At 38.8% G+C, this 24,697-nt stretch overlaps 1 protein-coding gene across 1 annotated transcript in view; it reads left to right on the top strand.

Annotated features, from left to right (window-relative positions):
• Positions 1–24,697, top strand: part of CA7 (carbonic anhydrase 7) — a 397,617-nt gene that overhangs the window by 248,396 nt on the left and 124,524 nt on the right. The window contains exons 5-6 of the mRNA XM_044081917.1: positions 11,168–11,230; positions 17,746–17,901. Of these exons, the coding sequence (XP_043937852.1) occupies positions 11,168–11,230; positions 17,746–17,901 (219 nt within the window). The remainder of the gene's footprint in view (positions 1–11,167; positions 11,231–17,745; positions 17,902–24,697) is intronic.

Genomic DNA, 24,697 nt, shown 5'->3' on the forward strand with positions numbered 1-24,697 from the left:
AGATAGATAGAGGGGGGGCCCAGTCCTTGGTCTGAGTGCATTCCCTGTGTGCTCTTAAGGGAAATTGTGCTTGATGCAGAGAGCTGCATCTGGAAATACTGTGTGCATCTATCTGCGTTCCAAGTGAATGTCCCTCACTGGTGTTAGTGGTGAGGATTCAGGCTCATCGATCACTGGCCTAGAGGAGGAACAGACTGCTCTGAGACGTCTGTCTCTTCTAGTATTAAAACATCATTTCAATGCTAGATTACAGAATGACATCACATACATATGGTCATCTGGCTTCTGGTTCCCATACCACCTTCCTTTAGTAGAAAGTGAACCAGAATCTCACACCTGTACAAGAGTTGAAAGCATAGAGAGTGAAGTGAATGGTTATGAGAGATACAGTAGACAATATTAATAAGGTAAAGATAGTGCTTTGGTAAATAAAGCAAGGACACATTTGAAAAGAGCAAGCAAGGACATTCTGCATTAGATGTAATTATCATCAATCAAGGAAAATATTCAAGCTAACAAAAACAATTGACATATATATGTGGTGTCCAAGTGCTAGGGCTGTCTTCTGCTGTAGTTTTTAAGAAGTTAATGTTCTATCTGTTTTCTTATAAATTAAGAGATGGCTAGCTAGAAAACCAGATTTTTACCACTTGTCAATGAAATAACTGTCTCTGGAGGTGTCATTAAGACATGATACAAGTTTATTTCTTAACTGTCAATATAGTATTTCCTGCCATATCTCTGTAGGCAGATGACTCCAGTAAGCTGGTGTGATTTTACTGGAACTTTTCTTCCAACTGCAGGACAGAGTGGTGGTCTTCAGATACTGAATGTGTTGTCTTAGTCAACACACGGGGTGTAAGGAAAAGACCTTGTAATTAGTCTGATTTTAACTGGAGGACAGTAACTATGCAGAAATTTAAAGGTATGGATAGAGAGAAGAGATATATAAGTAATGACAGGAAGCCAGTTTGCTTTAAGAAAAGTTAGGCTGATGAATCTGTAAAGTCTATGTATTGCAGTTTGGATGACTTGTGTACTGGGGCTTGTGTTTAATGAAAATGAAAGTATTTAATCATATTCAAGCCTAATAAACACAATAGGCCACAGTTATTCAGGGTTGAGGGATAATGTGCTTGAAATAGACTAACAAACTAACATGCTTTAAGGTATTTGGTAGCTTTGGTATTTGGTAGTAGCTTTTTATGTTATTAATACATGTCCTCCTAAATAATTATATTTATTTCTTCAGAAACTATGTTCTAACTATGTTTCTTTTCTGTGAAGATTTTTTTCCTATAAGGATAGAGGCAAGTGTTTGATTTGTGTGTTGAGTAGTTGTGTGCACTAGTTTGTTAGTTAGTTGTATTTTTATTTCCTGAGACCCATTTTGAATAAAATCTTTCTGAGAGAGTAATCCCTGCTGTCGTCTGCAGAGATTAAGGAAATGAGGAGAGTAATAGGGTGTATTGAGCAGGAGGTAGGGAGGGGAGATGTATGTAATGAAACGATAAAGAGTATTATAGGGGGAAAGATGTGAATATGAATATTTTAAAAATTTAAATTGGCCATTTTTATTTAAAAGTTTTGTCATTTATATTATGGGACTTTATTTTAGTAAGTTTATTAAACCATATAAACCTAAAGCAAAAAGGGCCCACTTATAAGGGAAATAAAGAGTTATTATAAATTAATAGGAATCTAAGACTAAAATCTTTAACAAACACAAAAAAGATGCAGGATCTCTTTTTATTTTTTTTTCTTCTTTTTAGTTATGTTTTGTCTTTTTTTTAAAACTTTTTTTTTTTAATCTTACAAAAATCTGTTTAATAAGAAGGCAGGCATCATATATGTAACAGATTCAAATACTTAACAATTGTCCAGGTGATTCCTGACCCAACAATTTGTTGGTGTAGATTAATAACTTGTTACTGACAGTGTAAACTGCTTGAGGGGTACAGTGTATTAATATGAGCTGGCAGTATAATATGTTTGAATAGTACATTTGTTTAAGTAGTCAAAGCAAATCACAAGCAATCAAAAAAAAATCAAAAAAAAAAGTAAAAAAAATCAAGAAAAAAACAAAAAGTAATAAAAATAGTGTCCAAAAGAAACAAAAACAGGCCATAAAAAACAAACAAGCAAAAAATCCAGTCAAAATAAAAACCAATTCAGCATATAACCACAATACAAAAAAAAATTGCTTCCTAGTAAAAAGAAAATATAAGTATACAAGTTAAAGATTCACAGATAAAATAATATTAAAAACCACCTCTCATTAAAAATCCAAATTCAATGGCAGGTTTCCCATTTCAAATGTTTGATAACCAACAAGCTGTTGAAAAAACCATTTGATTTATATCAAGTTTGAATTTGTCATCTGACATCTTGATTTTTAAAGTATTATATATAAAATAATATTGTATATATATTTTATTATGTATGCACTTTTTTGCTGTTAAATCTACATAGTTGCAGTTTTATGACATCTCTGACACATATAACAAATTTTAAATAAAAGCATGTACATAGATAATGAAAAATCGTAATGACTAGACTTTTATTTACATTTATTCTACACTGATGATGGACACTGGACTCACATTGAACTATGCATCATCGTTTGGCTTACTCATTGCTTTTTGACATCACTTGAGCTCTTCTGTTTACAGTAATGATTTATGAAGCTTTCTTTATAGCTTTGTTTTCTGCACCTAATGTTTGTTCATCAGAGTTATTCTGCGTTGTTCTGGATGAGATGGAGGAAGTCTGAAGACGAGACAGGGGGTTGGGCTGAAAAAGATTAGGATCATGAAATATTGATTTAAGAATGTTTTCAATATGTTTAATTGATGATTTAAGTTATTTATTTTTAGCTGTTAGCTATTTGTGGCTAATGGACTTAGCGCCATCAGGGAATAGACACTATTTTCAAGTTCTACTCTATGATCAGGAGATGTGCTATGTAAGTCATCCTGGTGAATCTTCATCCTACAGTGAGCCCTCAGTGATGTCAAATCCTAGACACTGATAATGATTTTTGATAATGAAATTATATAAAAATATATCACCCTGTCTATGCCTGCTGATGTTAAAAATTGAGTATGTGTACCTGTACTGCTGGTAAAACTCATGATCGCATGCAGTGACACATTTAATGACAAAACAGTGTGTGGAATTTCACTTTGGAAGGCACAGGCGAGTGAGTGTGATGGCAGTTCCGCATAGTACTGAAGTAAAAATGCTTTGTACTCATTATTTTCCAATATATTCCAAAAAAAGTTACCAAGCATTTTTTAAGCTATGTTACCATTACACACCTCAGCTTTATAGTATTTCACAGAATGTGCAGAATTATTTCATTTTTAATATGTTGTGGTTTGCTGGTATGTCACTAAAGATCAAAATTATAAAATGATGACAGACATTTGAGTTTTGGACTTTATATCCTTCAGAACATGCATGCAAATGCAAAGGCATTCATTCTATTAACTTTATAAATTTATTACAGCAATTTTTAAAATTTGTCCCAGATATTGAGCCTTTGACCCCCCCGGCCATTATTTTTGGCTTTGCCCAGAATTCTTGAAGTTAGAGGTTGAGGTGTATGTTTATCAATTTCAGGATAGCGGTACAATATAATGATGCGTTCATAGATCAGTATCATTGCATTATTTCTGTACATGTTTATTCCCTCACAATGCAAATGGATGAGGAAGCAGAGAGTAACAGACAGGTGATCAGCCAGTCCCCCCCCCCCCATCCATGGGATGAGACTTGAATGTTGGAGACCATCATCTAGACAGCAATGAGGGGGTATGTCTTATGAGTTTAACCCCACCTTAATAGAGGAGGCGAATGCGCACATATACCAGGGCCTGCTATCACTTACTCTATAGCTGTGCACATTTTTGCGCATTTTCCTTGAAGAATGTCATTTAAATATGACTTGGCAGAGCCAAAGGAAAGCCCCTGTCCCATATAATGCATACCATGCATCTCTTCTCCTGTAGCTGCTTGCAGTCTGGCAGGCTGGGAATTGCAGGTTATGAGGGTCATGGTGAGAGTTGCAGCCTTTTGTACCATGGAATTAGAGTCATTGTATCTGATTTTTAATTCAGTTCATTCCATGTAATAAAAAATGACTCTTAAAATGACCCAGATTTGTACATGCTGATAGTTGTATAGCTTATTAAAACTTATCTGAAACTGCATATTCGGCAATCTGATAACTAAAGCACTTAGGGTTAACGAAGTAGTAATTTAACCAGGAAGTATTGCTTATCCAAAAATAACAGCTATAAAATGTGGAATCAAACAAATCTGTTCACTAATATAGCAATGCCTTACTGAAACTACTCTGTTATTCTGGACCTGGAGCAAGTCATAGCTGAAAAGTGTCTTTTAATCAGTCAACTAACACAGTTTTAAAAAAAGACAAATAAATGTAAACATAAAGCTAAATAAAGATTTCACTTTCTGTTTACCACAGAATGCTGTACATCAGAAGATACACATTTGAGTAACTCAAGTTTTTTTTTTTGCTTTATTATTTATTAAGTCAAGACAGCCTGCCCAATTGATTTGATAAACTAATCTGAATGTTTGTAATCCATCTTTCGGCTTTTCCCAGTTAGGGGTCACCACAGCAGATCACCTGTCTGCTCATGACTGGCAGTGGAGTTTTACAGTGTTGAGTTGCCAGCCCGGCGCCCAACCTTCCATGGAAGGCACACACATGCACACACTCATGCCTAGGGCCAATTTAGAGTATCTAATCCACCTACAGCATGTCTTTGGGATGTGGGAGGAAACTGGAGCACCTGGAGGAAACCCATGCGACCACAGGGAGGACATGCAGACTCTGCACAGAAGGCACCCCAGCAGAGGGTCGAACCGGAGAACCTCTTACTGTGAGGCGGCAACACTAACCGCTGCACCACCACAGCTGTCTGAATGTTTGTAATCCATATAGGCTCCTTATTTACAGACAACTGTAAAAGGATATGAACATTACACTGTTAATAATGTATCTATTCTCCACCATTATCTTATTCTCTTTCACTAGAATTACTGCACTTATGTATAATCATTGCCATTATATATGCATTATGCACATGCATGTACCTGTATGGTCTGCTTCTAGTTCCAGTCTAAATTTGGATATCCTTGCTATTATTCACTGCTACTGTTGCAGTGTAACATCCTTTCATGTGAGTGATTGATTTGGTGGCTACCAATGGATGAACCACTACAACGTTAATCGTTACATCTGAACTAGGATTCCAGTCTCTAGGCACACTTTCATTTCTACTGAGTGCAGTTTCACTTTAAGTCTAAATATCTGTGACCTTTAAGATGTTCTTCATCTCACATTGCTGCAGTCATAACCTGTGGGTAGTCCGCTGTCCTCGGTCGGGCCGAATACCAAAGAGTTAGGCTGGCGTCGGTCATGGTCGCTCAGATCTGACGTCAGTACGCCATGGTATTAAAGCGCATGACCGACGTCATATCCTCAGTCTTTCTTGCCGCATGGTCCGTAGCAGAAGCAGCGTTTGCAAGTGCCGTTCGGCGTTCTGAAATTTTCGTATTCTGAGTTTCAGACTGAAAACCAAGTTGGGCTAAGTACCCCGTTGGGGAATATTTTTGTTTTTCTTGCCTCAGTTAATTCCGGATGTCAGAAAAAGTGAATAATTGTATTTCTTGTGGGAAACAGATACCGCATAGGGATTACCACTCTCTCTGTATTCCTTGCTTGGGGCCTGAGCACGACGTAGTCGGGTGTCGCTTTTGTGCTAGATTTAATAAGCGCACCATTAAACGCAGGTTAGATTGCGCTAGGCTTGTCTTCGGTAAGCGGTGTAATTATAATATGCCGTCGGATCCTCCGACGCCCGCTACCGCTAAGAAGCGCAAGGAAAAATCGGTAAAGTCCAAGCAGGATGAGTCGTCCGTTCCGGACGCCGGTTCGTTAGAAACTACGGTGGAATCTGTGGATCCAGCTGAGGTTTCAGCTGAGTCTCAGGGGGAGACGTTAATTTTGCAAGATGTGGCCTCTCAGGAGTCGGGTCAGGCTGAGGGGGCCTCTCAGGTTGCTGTACTCCCTTCTTTGCATAAGGTGGTTAGGCCTTCCCCTTCTGTCTCTAAGGTACCCTCCAAGGTCAGGCCTGGTTTGTCTTCCTCTGGTGTCAGTCCTAGTTCTGCAGGTTCTGTACCTAAAAAACACATGCTTAAAATGGCAGAAGATTTGATTCCTTAATCAGGGTTCTATGCCCCTCCAGATAAGAGGCCTAGGGTGGAGCCAGAGGTGGAAAGTTTGGAACATGCTTCAGATTACTCAGAGTCTTCGGCTGAAGACATTCAGGATTTTCCTCCTTATTCTGATTCAGACGCCGAGGATTCCAGTCCTTCTGCTTCTCCTCCAGAGGATTTTTCTTTTTCAGAAACCCTGCATTCTATGAGGGAGCATTTTAAATGGGAAGGTCAGGATTTCTCAGATTCCCGAAAGAGGCTTAGGGAATTTTTGTTATTACCACATCGGCCCTTGGCTATACCTCCTGTTTTGGATGTTGTTCAGGATGTTTTCTCTGAGGCTTCTCTTAATCCAGACTCTTTGCCTCCTGCGCCAGTTAAACCAGATAGGTATTACAGAGTGCCAGAGGCTCATAAATATCTGTATAAGAGCCCAAGGGCTGACCCTGAAACTATTAGCCAGGGACCTAAGGGTGTCAGGGCTTCTGTTGTAAAGAATCCAGTTCCTATGGATAAAGATTCTAGAGCTTTGGATAGGTGGGGTAAAAAAGTGTATACCTCTTCCACTCTAGCAATGATGGCTTTGAATTGCCAGTTTCATATGTTGAAGTACCAGAATTTTCTCCTTACTCAGTTAAAATCTAAGGTAGATGCTTTGGCAGAGGGCATAGAGTGTAAGGAATTACAGGATTTGGTTCATGCCTCTGATCAGGTGGGTAAGCATTCTTTGCAGTGTGGTTTCGATGCTTTACAGGCTTCTTCCAGGGTGGTTGCCACTGGATCAGTTATTCGTAGGCACGCTTGGCTTAAGGATCAGAACTTATCAGAGCATGTTAAAGCTCGAATTTTGGATGCTCCTCTGCAGTCTGAAGTTTTGTTTGGTTCTCCTGTGGAGTCAGTCTTGAAGAAAATGGAAGACAAAGCTAAGTCTATGCAGACTGTTAAGGATTTTTTGCAGGTGCAGCCCCCTAAGTTTAGCAGAAATTGGCCCACTAAGGGATGGGCTTACCCTTCTTCTGATTTACAGTCTGGAGGCAGATCTAGACGTGGTAGGGGTAGAGCTCAGGGTTCTTTCAGGCCTAGGACGTGGAGTTCCCCTGCACAATCTACAGGTGAGGGCAGGGGCCAGTCCTTTCGTAAACAGACCCAATGACCTGCATCTTCAGCTGCCAGATCCTTCCTGTCTGGCAGCTCCTCTGGGAGGAAAGTTGGCACTCTTCAGGCAGAACTGGCTTTTAGTCACCCAGGACAAATGGCTGATGGACATTATAGACCGAGGCTACAAGTTTTATTTCCACACATTGCCTCCTTTCAAAGGCATGCCAGACGTTCCTCCTCAGCAAAGGGTGGAGGCTCACAAACAGATTTCTTTACTTCTTCAAATGGGGGCTATACAGCAGGTTCCTCTGTCAGAAGTGGGCCTAGGATTTTATTCTCGCCTGTTTCTTGTACCAAAGAAAGGAAACACTTGGAGGCCAATTTTGGATTTATCTATCCTCAACACATACCTGGACATTCCAAAATTCAAAATGTTGACTTTGCAACAACTTCTGCCTCTGTTGGGCAAAGATCACTGGATGGTAACTCTGGATCTCAAAGAGGCTTATCTTCATGTTCCTATCAGGCCCAGTTGCAGGAGATTCCTGCTGGCTGGAACTTTACATTATCAGTTCTCTGCATTGCCCTTTGGCTTATCTACTGCCCAGGGTGTTCACAAAGGTTCTGGCTCCGGTGATAGCCTTCTTAAGGTTAAGAGGAATACAAATTTATCCTTATTTGGACGACTGCCTGATTCTTGCTCAAGACAAAGACAAGCTACTTCACCATCTACAGTATGTTATGGCAGTGTTAAGGTGCCTTGGGTATTCTGTGAACGAAACAAAGTCCAGTCTAGTACCCTCTCAGGAAATGTGCTTTCTGGGTGTGAGACTGAATACAGCCTCTCAGATGGCTTTTTTGACCCCGGACAAGCAAAGAAATCTTACACTTTACTTCCAACATTTGTCTCTACGGTCCAGGCTGACTGCAAGGACAGTCCTTCAAGCCTTGGGGTTCATGGCATCTTGTATTCTGGTGCTTCCCAATGCCAAACTGCATATGAGGAAGCTACAATGGTATCTCAAAAGTGTATGGACGCAACACTACCACGATCTGGACACTGTCATTCAGATAATACCTTGCATTCAAAAGGAATTTTTGTGGTGGGCTCAGGAATGTCACCTAAACCAGAGGCGAGTCAGATCTTAACGACAGATGCCTCAGACAAGGCTTGGGGAGCACACCTCAATGGAAAATGGGTTCAAGACACGTGGCCTGCCAGACTTCAACATTTACATATCAACTTGAAGGAGATGTTAGCAGTCCAATTTGCATTGATGGCTTTCAAGGATCTACTTCACCCAGGGCAAGTGTTGATTCAAACAGACAACACAACTGTCATGTGGTACATCAACAAGCAAGGGGAACTCATTCGCACCCTCTTTGCAGGCAAGCTATGATTTTGTGGGAGACTGCTCTCAGTTTGCACCTCACTCTTCAGGCAAGGTTTCTGCCAGGAGCACAGAACTCCTTAGCAGATGTTTTGAGCAGACAGATGGTGGATCCCCACGAGTGGAAGTTGGATCCTCATGTATTTCGACAGTTGACAGTGATATGTGGGACTCCAGACATAGATCTGTTCGCTTCTCCACTAAATTTCCAGTTGCCAAAGTTTTGCACAAAGATGTTTCATCCAAAAGCTTGGAAAGTAGATGCTCTATCATTCAGTTGGAACAATCTTCACGTCTATGCCTTTCCTCCTCTGCCTCTCCTTCCCAAGGTGCTCTTGAAGGTCAGACAGGACAAGCCCTCCATGATTCTAATAGCTCCAGATTGGCCACGGCAGCACTGGTACCCTCTGCTGAGGAGTTTAGTACGGGAGCCTCCTTGGCCTTTGCCATCAATTCCACACCTTTTGTCTCAGGCAGGCAATCATTTTCTCAATGTCAGGATACAGTCCCTGCATCTGACAGCCTGGCATATTCTGTTCTAGAACCTGGAGGGTCGCAGCTTCCTCAACAAGTTTTGAATGTCATTTTGGAGGCCAGAAGGCCTAGTACAAGGAAAGTTTATGCTGATAAATGGAGGAGATTTTTTATTTGGAGCCAAGCAAAGAGCTTTGATGTTTCCAGGCCTAATTTGAGTGTTTCACTTCAATATCTTACAGAATTATTGGACAAAGGTTTGTCTTTCTCCTCTGTCAAAGTTCATGCTGCAGCCATTTCTGCTCACTATGACTGTGACCCACCATTATTCTCTCATCCTTTGTTTAAGCAATTTCTGAGAGGGGCAAAGAACATAAGACCCCCGCGTAGAGCTCCTACTCCATCCTGGGATCTCAATTTTGTGTTGGAAAAACTAACTTTATCTCCTTTTGAACCTGCAGCTACATCTGAGTTGAAGTTTTTGTCTTGGAAGACTGCTTTTTTGTTGGCCATTACGTCTGCTGGAGGGTATCTGAATTACAGGCTCTCATGGCAGTTGAACCCTTCCTGATTTTTCATAAGGATAGGGTATCTCTGCGTACTAACCCTACTTTTATGCCTAAAGTGGTTTCCAATGTGGCCTTGAATCAATCTATTCACTTGCCTACTTTTTATGCTGATCCCCAAAATAAAGGGGAGAAAATTTTGCACACTTTGGATATTCACAGGCAGTTGCGTTATTATTTGAGCAGGACTAAAGGGTTCAGACAGTCTCAACAGTTATTTGTTTCTTTTGCTTTGGGCTCTCAGGGGAAACCTGTTTCAAAACAAACTATTTCTAAGTGGATTGGCCATTGCATTGCTTTTTGTTATTCTCATCATGGTAAGGAGATTCCGGCTGGAATCAGACCTCATTCCACTAGGGCTACTGCCACTTCTACTGCTTTTTTAAGGGGTGTGGCTACTAAAGATATTTTGGAAGCAGCTACTTGGAGTTCAGTGCACACTTTTTCTAAACATTACCATCTCCCTCTTTATTCCAAATCTAGGGCTGGGTTTGCCACTGCAGTCTTACAGGGCATGTTAGCAGCTCCCAATGCTTTATGATTTTGCCAACCTCCCTTTACCTTTGCTTTGGGATTCTACCCACAGGTTATGACTGCAGCAATGTGAGATGAAGAACATAGTACAGTTTTGTACCTACCATAAATGTAGATGTTCGAAGATCCACGTTGCTGCAGTCCAATTTACCCTCCCTCCTTCCCCTCTATAGTTTGGAGTGGTGGTATGGTTTGGGTTGTAAATATTGTTTGTACATGGGCTTTGGAGGTTTTTTCTGTTTTTGGCTATGGCCTTTCTTTTTAGGGCCTTCTGACATCTGGGGCAAGAAAGATTGAGGATATGACGTCGGTCATGCGCTTTAATACCATGGCGTACTGACGTCAGATCTGAGCGACCATGACCGACGCCAGCCTAACTCTTTGGTATTCGGGCCGACCGAGGACAGCGGACTACCCACAGGTTATGACTGCAGCAATGTGGATCTTCGAACATCTACATTTATGGTAGGTACAAAACTGTACTTTTCTCTGATGTGGTAGTTTCACATTAGGTAGAAATGTACCAGAACAATGCTTGTGGTATATTTAATATGTTTGAGGAATACATGCTGCATATTTATATCTGCCATTCCTGCAATATTGTACATCATACAACAAAGATTATGCCTTCTAAATAATGCAATGTTTATTTATTAAACTTGCTATAATGTGATTAGAAACTGTTTTGCTTTTAGTTTGTAGACATTGTCAAAATCCTATGAGATAACAATATAATTTCATCCTGAAAGAAACGTCACAGATTTCAGAGGGACACTATTGACTGCAGTTTTTGATAAAGCCTTTCTGCGCAGTGTTTTCCTTTATGAACTAACTTTTCTTTTTGAATTTAAGGTTGGTGATGGTCACCCGCATCTGAGCAAGCTAACAGATGCCTTGTACATGGTGCGATTTAAAGTAAGTACTGTCTGACATATTTTTTTTTCTCTTAAAAATCTAAATGTATTATCATTGACCATCATGATAGTATTAAATTGATACTTCACAATGCAGAGTTTATAGCACTTGTAAAAAAACATGTTTTGAATATTAAAGATATAAGCACTCACTAATAAAGTGCTGCCCTAAAGATGATTTATCACTCTCTCTCTCTCTCTCTGTACAGTTCTTTTACTATTTAATGAATTTTATGAAAACAGTATATAAAGGCTACTATACATTAGCTTGACCTTTGTTGCTGTAACTTCACATACAACATCCAAGAGTTAATCAATTGATGTGTACTATATGTAAGTTAATAATTAGGAGAATATCTTTGCCACAAAACACAAGTTGAGCAAGACTTCACTTAGAAATGTTCTACGTTGCTATAAAGTAGACATTTATTTCTGTAGCTGGTCCACTGCTTAGTGTTTTTAGTAAGACTCAGTGTCCTCAGGACTGCTGTTAGTTGTATACCACATTCTATTGTATTACTTTCTTTATGTAACTGTAAGCAAACACTTCTATAGTTACCATTTTAAACCTTCACACCTTTTATGCTTATTTTTCTTATATTCCCTTTATTAATCATTAACCAGCAGTGTGAATACCTAAAAAAAACAAAACATCCAGCACAGGCACATACATATATTTTTGCCATCTCCTTTCTCCCTAGTTCTTTGGAAGTCTTTCACTCACTCACTCACTCACTCACTCACTCACTCACTCACTCACTCACTCACTCACTCACTCACTTCAAACTGAAACCACAACAGCAGAAAATGTGTCCTACTTAATTATTAAAAAGAAGCTGAACATCATCAATCACATTATGCCTCTTTATTATATATGCAACGACCAAAATTATGTTAAATGTTTAATTTTAACAGTTTAGTACTGAATGGACGTGACAAGCTATACGTAACTGTAGGTTTCATTCCATCACAAATTCTTCACCCCCCCCACAAAAAAAGTGAAAATCTGTACCTAGTCTAGAAAACTGGACGCATAGAATTAATTTTGTACTACGCTGGGACTTTAGCACTCATTAATTATATATTTTTCTCTCAGTTTAATAAGGTATTACCATGATTAAATTTCCCTCAACTAGCTAACTCCGTGGGGATTTTATACTTAAATATTTAGTAAACAATATAGCAATTAAGTCTAGGAATGTCACAGTACTTCTGAGTGCGTAGATCTTGTACTTTGTTGTTTCACAATTAGCTGTATACATGTGTTAAAGCACCATCTGTACTCATCTCATATATCACTTCTCCTACTTAAAGGAACACAACATGCAGAACAGTTATGTGTTCACTGCCATACTATTAGAAAATCAAGAGAAATTACCTGAATGGGAATAAGAGGAGACAAATGTCAATGTCTAATTAAGAATTTAAGGGAATTACACAGCACACTGGAGAGCCCAAAGCTGCCTTTTAAACTAACAATACCTTTAGCAAAGGAGGGGTTGCAGGTTAGAAGTGTGCATAATGAAGATAGGTGAAAGACAACGAGGTTTCACTCCCTCTCCACACAGCTTCTTCTTCTCCATTTGTTGTTTATTTCTCTGTGTTAACCAAAAGGTTAACCAAATACAGACAAATGTAGCTTTAAACTGAAAGAAAAACGGCTTAACTTCCAGCCCAGACAACTTCCTCTGCGCCACTCACTGCATTTTATTTTGTGTTAAACAAAAGCTTAACTTAATATAAACATATACACCTATAAATGTATGAACAATGGACGACAGAGACGACAGTAGTTCTCTCCCACCCTGTTTCCTCTGCCCTATTCACTGGCAGTGGCTTTTCCCTGTTTGTTAGCTAAAAACCTAACCCAGTACAAACTGAAGCTTTAAAATATGGGTTCTCACAACTGCTGCTTCTGTAACTTACATGCTTACACATTCTGGACATACTCAAACTCCACACACAACCTGTAAATGTGTCTGGACATACTCAAACTCCACACACAACCTGTAAATGTATCTGGACATACTCAAACTCCACACACAACATGTAAATGTGTCTGGACATACTCAAACACCACAAACAACATGTAAATGTGTCCGGACATACTCAAACTCCACACACAACATGTAAATGTGTCTGGACATACTCAAACTCCACACACAACATGTAAATGTGTCCGGACATACTTAAACTCCACACATAACCTGTAAATGTGTCCGGACATACTCAAACACCACACACAACCTGTAAATGTGTCTGGACATACTCAAACTCCACACACAACCTGTAAATGTGTCCGGACATACTCAAACTCCACACACATCCTGTAAATGTGTCCGGACATACTCAAACTCCACACACAACCTGTAAATGTGTCCGGACATACTCAAACTCCACACACAACCTGTAAATGTGTCTGGACATACTCAAACTCCACACACAACCTGTAAATGTGTCTGGATATACTCAAACTCCACAAACAACATGTAAATGTGTCCGGACATACTCAAACTCCACACACAACCTGTAAATGTGAACGGACATACTCAAACTCCACACACAACCTGTAAATGTGTCCGGACATACTCAAACTCCACACACAACCTGTAAATGTGTCCGGACATACTCAAACTCCACACACAACCTGTAAATGTATCCGGACATACTTAAACTCCACACACAACCTGTAAATGTGTCTGGACATACTTAAACTCCACACACAACCTGTAAATGTGTCCGGACATACTTAAACTCCAAACCCACGGTCGAATCCATAAAGCAGCAAAACTCCAAACCTGTGCTCGAATCCAATGCTTCCCTGCGAGAGCTTAAACTCACCTCTCTCCTGATTGGTCCTGCGCTTGAATCCAACACTTCCCTGCGAGAGTCTCTCTTGATTGGCCCTGCCTGCGGATGAAGCAGTCCGGAGCTCCTCTGTTCTGTGCGGTCATCTACCGCACAGATTCCTGGGCATCTGCAGGGCAGAAAATGCCTTCCCTGTATCTGGACTGCTGACTCAGGCAGTCTGAGTTTGCACAGATTCCTGGGCATCTGCGGGGCCGTCTGAGTTTGTCCGCACATGCGCAGAAATTCCAGAACTTGTAAAAATACATTTTTTTTTTAATTTTATGTTTCATGTTTTTTTTTCCTTTTGTTTCTAGGTGGGAGGGCTGCAGTCCTGCAGTCCTCTAGCACGAGCCGCCCCTGCATTCAGACATCCAATAGTTTTACATCAGAAACTTTCAACACACATTTCAAGATCTTTCTGCCACCTTTTACTTTTCCAGAGTTGTTTTTAGTATACTTAAAACACTAATCAGGAAGTTCTCATTACAACATTGTTGAAGTTTAAGGGTGCTTTTCAGAATTACCTCATAACCTGATATTGCTGAATTATATTTTATAAATCACCATTTGCCTTTTGAAGCTATTTAATTGTTTTAGAGTTACTGGCCATGTCAAAGCTGGTTTGTAGTAAGATACCAACTTATGTATAACTCATTATCACTGAATGTAGCAGTGAAGGTTTATTTTGCACTTAGGACTTAATATGGTTTATAAATTCATGCAGTAGACATGCCATTAAGTGCAAAAAATGTTACTCCTAACTTGTACTTCATGCGGTTCTTAAATCAGTTTATTTTATTGCTCTGATGGAATAATCCATTCAAAGTTATTCCCTTCTGCCTGTCTTACCATTTGTCTCTCAGAAGGCTACTTGCATTATCAAGTTTGGTATGCCGTAAAATACCCAACTCACTTTTACTAGAATACAGTGTTATTTTATGGTGCATTATTACTTTGCTTAGTACCAGCATTTTATATTATAGCGGTAATTATGCCACCAAGAGCTTCAGTCTGATTAACTATAGGAGAAGTTATTCCTAGAACAATTGCCTGTATTATCAAATTCTACATTTTCTTCTTACATGATACAAAGTTTTGTTTTGGATGAGGGACAAGAATTACTGAATTGTCTAGCAACTGCCTATGAACATGTTTGACTACCATGTTATTAATTAAAATATGTTATTAATATGTTCCCATGTGGATGTCCTGCCCATAGTTATGGAGCTGCTATATGCATGATTATTGTAGAAATCAAGTGACTTTGAGTCACAAATATAATGTTAAGAGCCTTGGGGAAACCAGTCTTAGATGTACATTTGCATGATCCCTTGAATAACAGTAAACAGTGACCGTTTGCTCTCCTGTTTTATTATCTTTGATGGGAATCTCAGGGGATCAGTGTGTTTTATTATTAACCCAAACAGCTCATTTTATTATTCCTACACAAGCTTACTAGCCCTCATGTGGGTAGATTATGCACACTTTACCTTTTTCCCATTTTTATTGCAACAACAGCTTTAAATTTATGTTTGTAGCTTTATTTTGTTGTTAATTACAATAGTGATATTAAAGACATATCCCAGATGACTAGTGAATAAACATTCTAGTGACAATGTACAAGAACAAAGGAATAATCCCAACTGCAGGCAGTACAGAGATACAAAACTCCTGCCACGATTCATGTAGGCATTAGATAGTTTGATTGATAAAGGTATACATGGAGTGGTAGAAACTGAGATGGGAGATGAGCAGTTCTGTTTCAGATCTCCATGCAGTAAAACCAACCCAATGTTTAGAGAGAGAGACAGATAACAGAGAAGAAGATGGTGATGAGAAAGACCCAGTGGGCCTTCCTAAACAGGGAAAAACATATGGCAAGGTTCCATATGATTTCCCTGTTTGGACATTTGTGATTTGGGCTGTTCAACAATGATATGAAGTCATGGAAAGACTAGCGAAACTAATATAGGCTATAATATAGGCTCTATACAAGGATCCAGCGACACAAGTATAAACAGCATTCAGTCTTACAAAAGAGATCCCAGTGGGAGTGGATTTGTATCAGGATTCAGCTCTGAGCCCACTCCAAATTATACTTGTGATGGGCTACATCAGCAAACAGGTCAGAGGGGAGTCGGGGACAAATCATAAAGTTCTAATATGCAGATGACGTGGCATTACAGGAAGATTCTGAAAAGAACTTCACAAATGATAGAGGCATCGAATGCACCACTGAAGGCACATGGGATACAATGCAGTATAAATGAGACAGTGGTCATGGCAACAAATGGCAGATATCAGAAGAAGCTGAAAACTGAGATAGTAGAGAATGTAATGGAAGAGGTTAACAGCTACATATCTGGGAGGAATGGTTGGGGAGAAAGGAAGTCTGAATGAGGAGGTCAACGCTAGAATTAAAGGGGCTAATTGGCATAGAGTATGAGGGGTAGTGTGTAACAGAAGAATGCCAATGAAGCTGAAAAGTAAAGTATACAAAACAGTGATGTGACCAGTACTACTGTATGGTACAGAAACCAGGGCAGTAAAGACAGAGCAGATATGTAAGCTAGATGTGATGGAGATGAAGTGTTTGAGATAGGCAGCAGGATAGACAAAGAAAGTAGGACACCAGGGATGAAGCTAGAGTAGCCCCAGATGTAGGTCAGGACACGTAGAACAGATCATGGTGGTTCGCGTGTAGAAAAGCAGAAGTGGATTTTGTAAAGCAAATTTAAGAGAAGAGGAAGAAGGTAAGAGGACATGAGGAAGTTTAATTAAAGGATGGATGAAATGTCTGACAGAAGACCTGTGAAAGTTGGGTATGACTGTTGAAGCATGTGGTAGGGTGGCACTGAATTCAGAGAGGTGATGACGTTTGATATAAAACTCAAACTCTATGTAAGATTAATCCATAACTGTTACTATGACTGAACTCTCCATCCCATTGACATGTATAGACACCTGGATCCTTGGAACTTCACTATGGAAGAGTTAAGTGACTATTGGCCGTTGCTGGGTTACTGCCTGACTTTCACTTAGGATACTACCCTGACTCATCGTCTTTTAGCCAAGTAGTATATTTAGATATGTTTGACTATGCACATTTGCAACATAAGAGTCTACACAAGTTAAGAGTAGTTATTATTACATTCATAAAAAAGCAACAATTAATTTGCAAAGGATCACACTGCTGTCTGCCATTATATTTAAATGGAGATTTTTACTTCTTGTACTGATATTTATGGCATAGAATAATATAGACAATAGAAGGATTTAACACAAAGTAGATGTGCTTAATGCATTTATCATGTATGACTTTATGAAACTGTAGTGAATTGTGTTTCACTCTACTGCAAGTAAGCTTCGATGTAAATTAAATGACTTAATGGATCACATGGATAACCCATCTAGGGGTCATTTTAATAATTCAGCAAAGCACTTCTGTGAAAATGTAAAAGCTGTTGTGAGTAGAACTGCAATTCCACTAATTATAAGTGAAAACTAAAATCCTTCACGGTTTTGGTAGGTACTTTATTTTGTTTCCTTGCCTGATAAATGTTAGTCTATTACTAACTGCTAGAGGGGAGCATTATTTGAGTTTATTAAATGTCATCTAGTTTTGTGAAAAAAAAACTGTGATACTTTTCTAATTTGTATTTTTAGGAAACAAAACATCAGTTTTCAAACTTCAACCCTGCTAACTTACTCCCATATTCCTTGGATTACTGGACATATCCTGGCTCACTGACCACACCTCCACTACATGAAAGTGTCACATGGATAGTCTTCAAGGAATCTATCAAGGTTTCTGAAAAACAGGTAAATGAGCATTACCTTTTTTTTTTGTATTTCATTTTGGCCCCTTGCCTTGTCCAACCATCATCCCCCTCCAGTTGGCCCTTTAATTCTTCCATCCTTTTCAGTCCTTTTGAAAGCATTGATGGGGGAGAGTTGTCTGTTGGAAGGTTATCATTCTGTGTTAGCTTGGAATTTTCATTACCAAAGTCTGGTCTTCCTGGGCCTGATAACTGACGAATGGACTGCTGAGGCAAGGCCTGCATATGGGGCCCTGGGTGTAAGCTTTTACATAGCATCTTCAAATATAATGCAGTGCGCCATTAGTCAGGGCACAGGAATTACTTGACACTGTATAGTGCTTGACTTTAGCTTCCATACTTACCTGTTAAAGTATAAAGTCCATACTTGTACAGGTAACACTTCAGCAGTGGGCCATTGCTACCATCCTGCCTTGGAATGCATGACCTAACACTGGTCACTCACCTACATCACTCTCATCCAGGTCCTTTAGCACTTGGCACTACTGATTAAATGGGGGGGGTCACCAGAGCAACATCCCTTGGCACCCTAGGGCCCCACTAAAACTGATTACTTTTAAGTCTAAACTAAAGCCACAAACAAAATACTACTTAATAGTAGCCAGTGCTCAGCACACGTTTATTAAAAGTTTATAAATACTGCCACACTCGTCACTTACTTTTTGATTACTTGTAGCCTCATCATTCACCTTTTGATTACTCTGAACTGCCCAAGTAAAGACAGGAGAAAAAAGAGGTTGAAAACATCTGCATATGAAATAATAAGATATTTTTTTACTGGCAATATAACACTAATGCTAAATGAATTCTGCTGCACACATTACTGTGCAGTTCTTTTTACACAAATTGTATATGATGAAAATCAGTTTAGAAGATGCACTGCTGCAAAATAACACCATGATTATATGACAGCCTTAAAATATCTGTTTCCTAGATCGCACTAAGTAATTACTTAAAAAAGGCAAAATGATTCCGTCAAGACACTTAACTACAGGCTCTGGAATATTTTAGCCTATTATTATGGATGAGCTACACATATTTCTAAAAATTACATACAGGAAATCTGTACCTAGATTAGCTGACTTTTCTAAACCTTGTGTGGGAAAGCAATGCCAGGAAACTGGGCCTGGGGACATCTCACTCATTTTGGGATAAGCAGCACACTGCAATCTTTTAGGAATTTGATTATTTGTAAGTGTTTTATACATGGCCTTAAGCAGGCATTAAATTACAGTCAAGTGTCATTAAGTTATTGTTCTTCAATTAAAGTCAGTTATCTGATTAGTTTTCTCTATTTTTATGTATCGGTAACACAATCATGGCTGTTGCAATAACTGCAGTGTGTTCTTTGCATTTGGTACCTTCAGTGTTAACTCAGTCTGATTTGACGTTTCATGGTTTGGACATTTGCTGTTGCTAGGGTATATTCCATGGTGGAAATGAAAACTACATTCAATGGAAGATGCTAATTTATGTTAGATGAAGCATAAACTTATATTAGTAATTACTTTTGAACACATAAAAACACGCATAAACTTATAGTCAAAGAATGAGGAATTTGTTTTTCTTTTTCAGACCTATATCTTTTATTGAAACATATTCATATTAAGCATACAGTAGAGTGCAACCAGACAGTTTACATTATTTAGGGAAAAAATAACTTTATAAGAAAGGCAAATATATTACGCACAAGAAATGATGGATAAAATAAGGAAACTACACAGAATTTCCTACACTGAGGTCAGAGTGCAAAGCTGACAGAAGAAAGACAACTGAATAATCTCAAACTACATCAGGTTTTCCAAGACACTGTGTTTTGTGTAAGTGTAAGACACAGCTGGGGACTGAGAAAAAAAGTTAAATGAAATATGTCATAAAAGCTATCAATTACCTAATAATGAATTTAGGGGAAATGGATACTGGTTATATACATGGAAAAGTGTCACTACTAGAATACAGAAAGACCTGGGGTACAGAGTCATGGTATCTATTCAGACGTCTGGGAGGGAAGAAATGGCAGCTAGTCAAGACTTCCAGGAGGCTGGGTTTGGTAATAGACTTACTCAACTTGAAAGGCTGGCCAAGAAGGAATGTAGAAAAACTGAGAATGGTGGATTTCACTAAAGCATCTTTGTTCAGAATGTGAATAATTAATTGCAAATAGACTAGTCTTTTTAGTTACATGTACTGAAAATACGAATTTGACATAGGTTCATAGTTTCATAGGTAAGTACTAGGCTAGCTGCCATTGCGTGACATTTTAAGCCCAGCAAATTTCCCTTTTTGTGCTCAAATTAATCTATCCCATTTGGTTAGAGACTGGTTTTACCCATCCCATGGTCAATAATTATATATTACCCCTAATGAGAACAACTGGGATCATACCATGGAGAATCTGAAGGGCCCATGCATAGGATAAAGCATTTAGGAGTTGCCTCTGTCCAGCAGTAGTACGGGGGGTAATCCTGCGGTAAATGTTCTGTTTCCCAACTATAGATCTAAGTTGTGCTTTAATATGGACATGGATACATTTTGTTTTATGTGGATGGAACGTCTGTTCCACAGCAGCGATATCCTCTCCGAGATATACCTGTCCCTCCAAACAGTTCTGTTGAAGTTGCAGAAGAGGTTTTAATTTCAAAGATTGAGTATTTCTGATGCCACTTGACTTGCTGATGTGCAGTTAATCCATCAGTAATGGGTCAGAAGATGCCTTGTATGCCAGACACAGGTCACTTCTTAGCAGTCTGTAAGATACTGAGTATAGAGACAGGACCAGTTTGAGTAGGCTCATGTAAGACATGTCATTTAGGCCTTGTATCCTTTTAGCAAGGTATCTCTGTGGGCATTCCAGTTACTTTATCTATCTGGACAGATACATGCTAAAGAGGACATTATATTAAATGATTGCCCTAATGAGAGCTGAGTAAGGCGAAGCAATGATATCTCTAGATCTAGATACAATCCCTTTGTTTATAAACTGTGCAATATGGAAGGACTTGCTTACAACAATGGACACATGTTGGTTAAAACTTAGGTCACTGACCACAGTTCCCAAATCCTGAATAGCTTGACTTCACAGGGGATATAATAATGAATTTTTTTTAGTATTTAGTTTCAGTCCATGATTTTGGCACCAGTTTTTTATTTGTTACAATATTTTCTGCAGGATGACTAAGTCATCTGGAGATTCAACAAATGCTAGATGTCAGCCAGACCCATTTGGTATTGGCTTTTATGTCAGAAAAATACATGCTAAGTAGGAGGGGTCCCAGCACAGAGCCCTGGAGGACTCAACTGGTGGCCCGTTTCTTGGTGGCGGTAACCTCCTATTTTCATTTCCTGTATCCTATCTGTGAACCATTTGCCTATCCAGCAGGTGACACAGGGGTTTATTCACAGTCTATTTAACTTTTCTACTATGCCTGAGTATGGAACTGTGTCAAAAGTTTTGTCCAGGTCAACGTACACAGTGCGTACTGTTTTGCCTTCATCCATTGCTTTGATGACCTTTTCAAAAAAGACATCAGGATGAATAAGCATGACCTGCCCTTGATGAATCCAAACTGAGATGGGTCCAGTGTTTGGAGGTTCCCTATGTCCTGACTGATTAGTTCCATGATAAGTTTTTTCGGTGGTTTGCATTTGAGGCTAGTCAGACTTATGGGTCTGTGATTGCCTGAATCTGGGGAAGGTCCTCAGTTATGCATGGGAATGGCTTGGTACAAAACCTGTATGGAGACTGAGACAGAACAGTGTTGTTAGGGGTGTGGCTAAATTGGGATCTATATTACAATGTCAAACTCACAGGAGTTCGAACATTGTAATATCAAACTGTAAACTTCGAAATCAAGTCATAACAAAAACACAGAACAGTGATTTTTTTTCCCAGGGGAAAAAAATCGCTGTTCTGTGACAAAAAAAAAAAAAAATTATACTTTAAACTTTAAAGTGGGGGCTTCAACCCCCCACATCCCCCTACGTAAATATACCAACTCTGAAATCACACCACAGTGGAGGAAATAGCAAAGCCCTGAAAATGGTCCACTTATTTTTTTCCCTGGGAAAAAAATTGGTGTGCCGTGGCTTCGCTATTTTTGTATTTCGAACGTTTGGGTTCGATATTACAACATTCGAACTCCTGTGAGTTCAACGTTGTAATATAGACCTGCTAAATTGTGCTTTATGCTGTTTAAGATGCATCCAGGGATGTCATCAGGACCCATAGATGCAGTATTTTTTGCTTTGGAGGTGACCCTGTTTCAGGTACGTCTTGAGGCACAGATGGAGGGGAGGGGGGTAAAGTTAGAGCTAAATTTATCAACCAGTAGGTTTGGTATATCTTCAGCCTCAGCGTAGGTAACATTGTTCACAATCTGCTCAGTGCATTGCTGTTTTATGCTTTTGAGATAACTAAAAAATGCTTTGTCATTGTCTTTGGCTTGGGTAGCTATTTTAGCCTCAAACTTGGCTTCGGTAGATTTTATTAAGCTCCTGAGTTGTTTGTTTATTTCAGTGGCAAGGGCTCTAACAGTCTAAAAGTTACTTGTCTTACTTTAGGTTAAAATTATTTTCCTGTTATAAAGTTTGTTGTTATTATGGTTCCACCATGTGGGATTGTTTCTGGGGTTTACCCTGCACTTGTTCCTACAGGGTATAGCTGAATCTATGCAGCAGCTTACATGCTGGTATAATATGGTGGTGGTGTACATTTCTGCATATTTGGTGGAGTTAATTGGGTTTGGTGGAGATTAGAAGCTTGCCAATATATCACTTAGGAGTAGGTAGTTTGTCTTAAAGAAATTTCTAATGGTGCGCTGTGTGGAAGGGATCTCTGGTTTCAATTTTATTTCAAAGGAGACTGCTTTTTGGTGAAACCCAACAAGTAATGAAGATACACAATGGATGGTGCAAGATGCTCCTATATTAGTAAGGACAAGATCCAACATTATGGAACTTTGCGGGTAAAGAACATTTCTGTTTACCTCAAAGGTTGTGCGTGCATTTAGAGGTGTGGAGGTGTGGAGACACGCATACATAACAAAGTCAGCCTTGGTGAAGGTTGAATTTTTCCATTGTCAACTTTATTTTTGTGATGTTTCCCAGGGCAATCAAAGTAAATTTAATTACTTAATATAATTTGAGTAGCCAGAAGCTTCTCAACTTTTATGGGGGAGGTATAAGAGGTATTGACTATACTGACACCTTCTGGCAGAGCCTCTGGATAACTAACAGGTGATTGAGCGTAATCTATACAGGTGCACATGTGGAGACATATTATGTATGGGGCATGTCATGTGATGTGTACACACCACCGTGGTGCAACTGTATATGCAGCTGGGGGGGGGGAGCTGGAGGAGGTGAATGAGTGGGGACTTGGTGACTCTCCACCCTTAAGGATGTTGCTAACAAACCTGATCAGAGAGCTGGCTTCCATGTTGCCTAAGACTAGAACTAGTTAATCCCTTAATTAACTCACCAATGGGGATTTTTTCTGTTTCTCTTAAGTTTTGTAATTTTTGTGACAGCAGCATTAGTATTATAGTGATTAGGTAATTGTAACCTTATATCCATCAGAACCAGAGCCAGCAGGACAAAAAAAGTGTTATTACACCTCTCAAGTTACATCAACACATCAAAATAGGAACAGGATATAAAGAAGGCAATATTTACATAAAACAGATATGTATATTTACTGGACATCATGTGCCAGTATTAAATATGAATATTTCACAGTGCACCAGTGAAAACAAAAGGGAGATGATTCTGTATATCTGATTTTCAAGTGTTGATTGTACTACAAATGGGATTTAAATTAACATCAACTATCAATTACCTTAAAACAAGAATGTCAATTGTTAGAAAATAGTTTCACGTAACTACACTGCAGATGATTTGTGGTCTGTCACATATAACTTGATAACAGTATCTACATCCATGCTGATGTCATGTTAGCTAAGTAAAAATAAAACAAAACAGCATGAGCTTGCAGGAGTAATGGTTAGCTGTCCTAGATATGTCTACAGTTATCATTAAAGCACATTGTCAAGCTGCCAACAGTGTATACACAATAGTAATGGGTATTAAAGTGAGTGTGCCTTGTAATAAAGGAGTGGGTGGTGCTGCACCAGGTGTTGGGGCCACAGCTTTCTGTTAGCTTTATGCTTTACTCTAAGGTAACAACTTTGATACTGCATCAACCGTCTTCAAATCTTACCATTCTGGTTTTATGCTCTTACTTTTTAACCAAATAAAGGTAAAGATAATATGTATAAATGCACATACTTTGAGATTCAATATAAAGACTCCAAATCATCAAACACCTGTTAATTGAATATAATGAAAGTTACACTAAATAAATGTCTTTGCAGGGCACAAGCCCTCTGCACCACCTACACCCTTACCACATCTTGGCAACAAGTACATTCTCTTCTTGAAACAAGCATTGGAAGGCTTACACCATTCAGAAGAATTGAAGAATTGCACTTCCAAAGAAGTGAACTGCAATGAAATGCAGTTTATAGTTCTGAACGCCAACTTATATTCATCTCGCTTCCTTTCTATAATATATATATATATATATATATATATATATATATATATATATATATATATATATATATATATATATATATATATATATATATATATATATATACACACACACACACACACACACACACACACACATATATATATATATATATATATATATATATATATATATATATATATATATATATATATATATATATATATATATATATATATATATATAT

Source organism: Protopterus annectens, chromosome 8.part1 (genome assembly GCF_019279795.1).
Source record: "Protopterus annectens isolate FY-2018-M chromosome 8.part1, PAN1.0, whole genome shotgun sequence".
Lineage (NCBI taxonomy): Eukaryota > Metazoa > Chordata > Ceratodontiformes > Protopteridae > Protopterus > Protopterus annectens.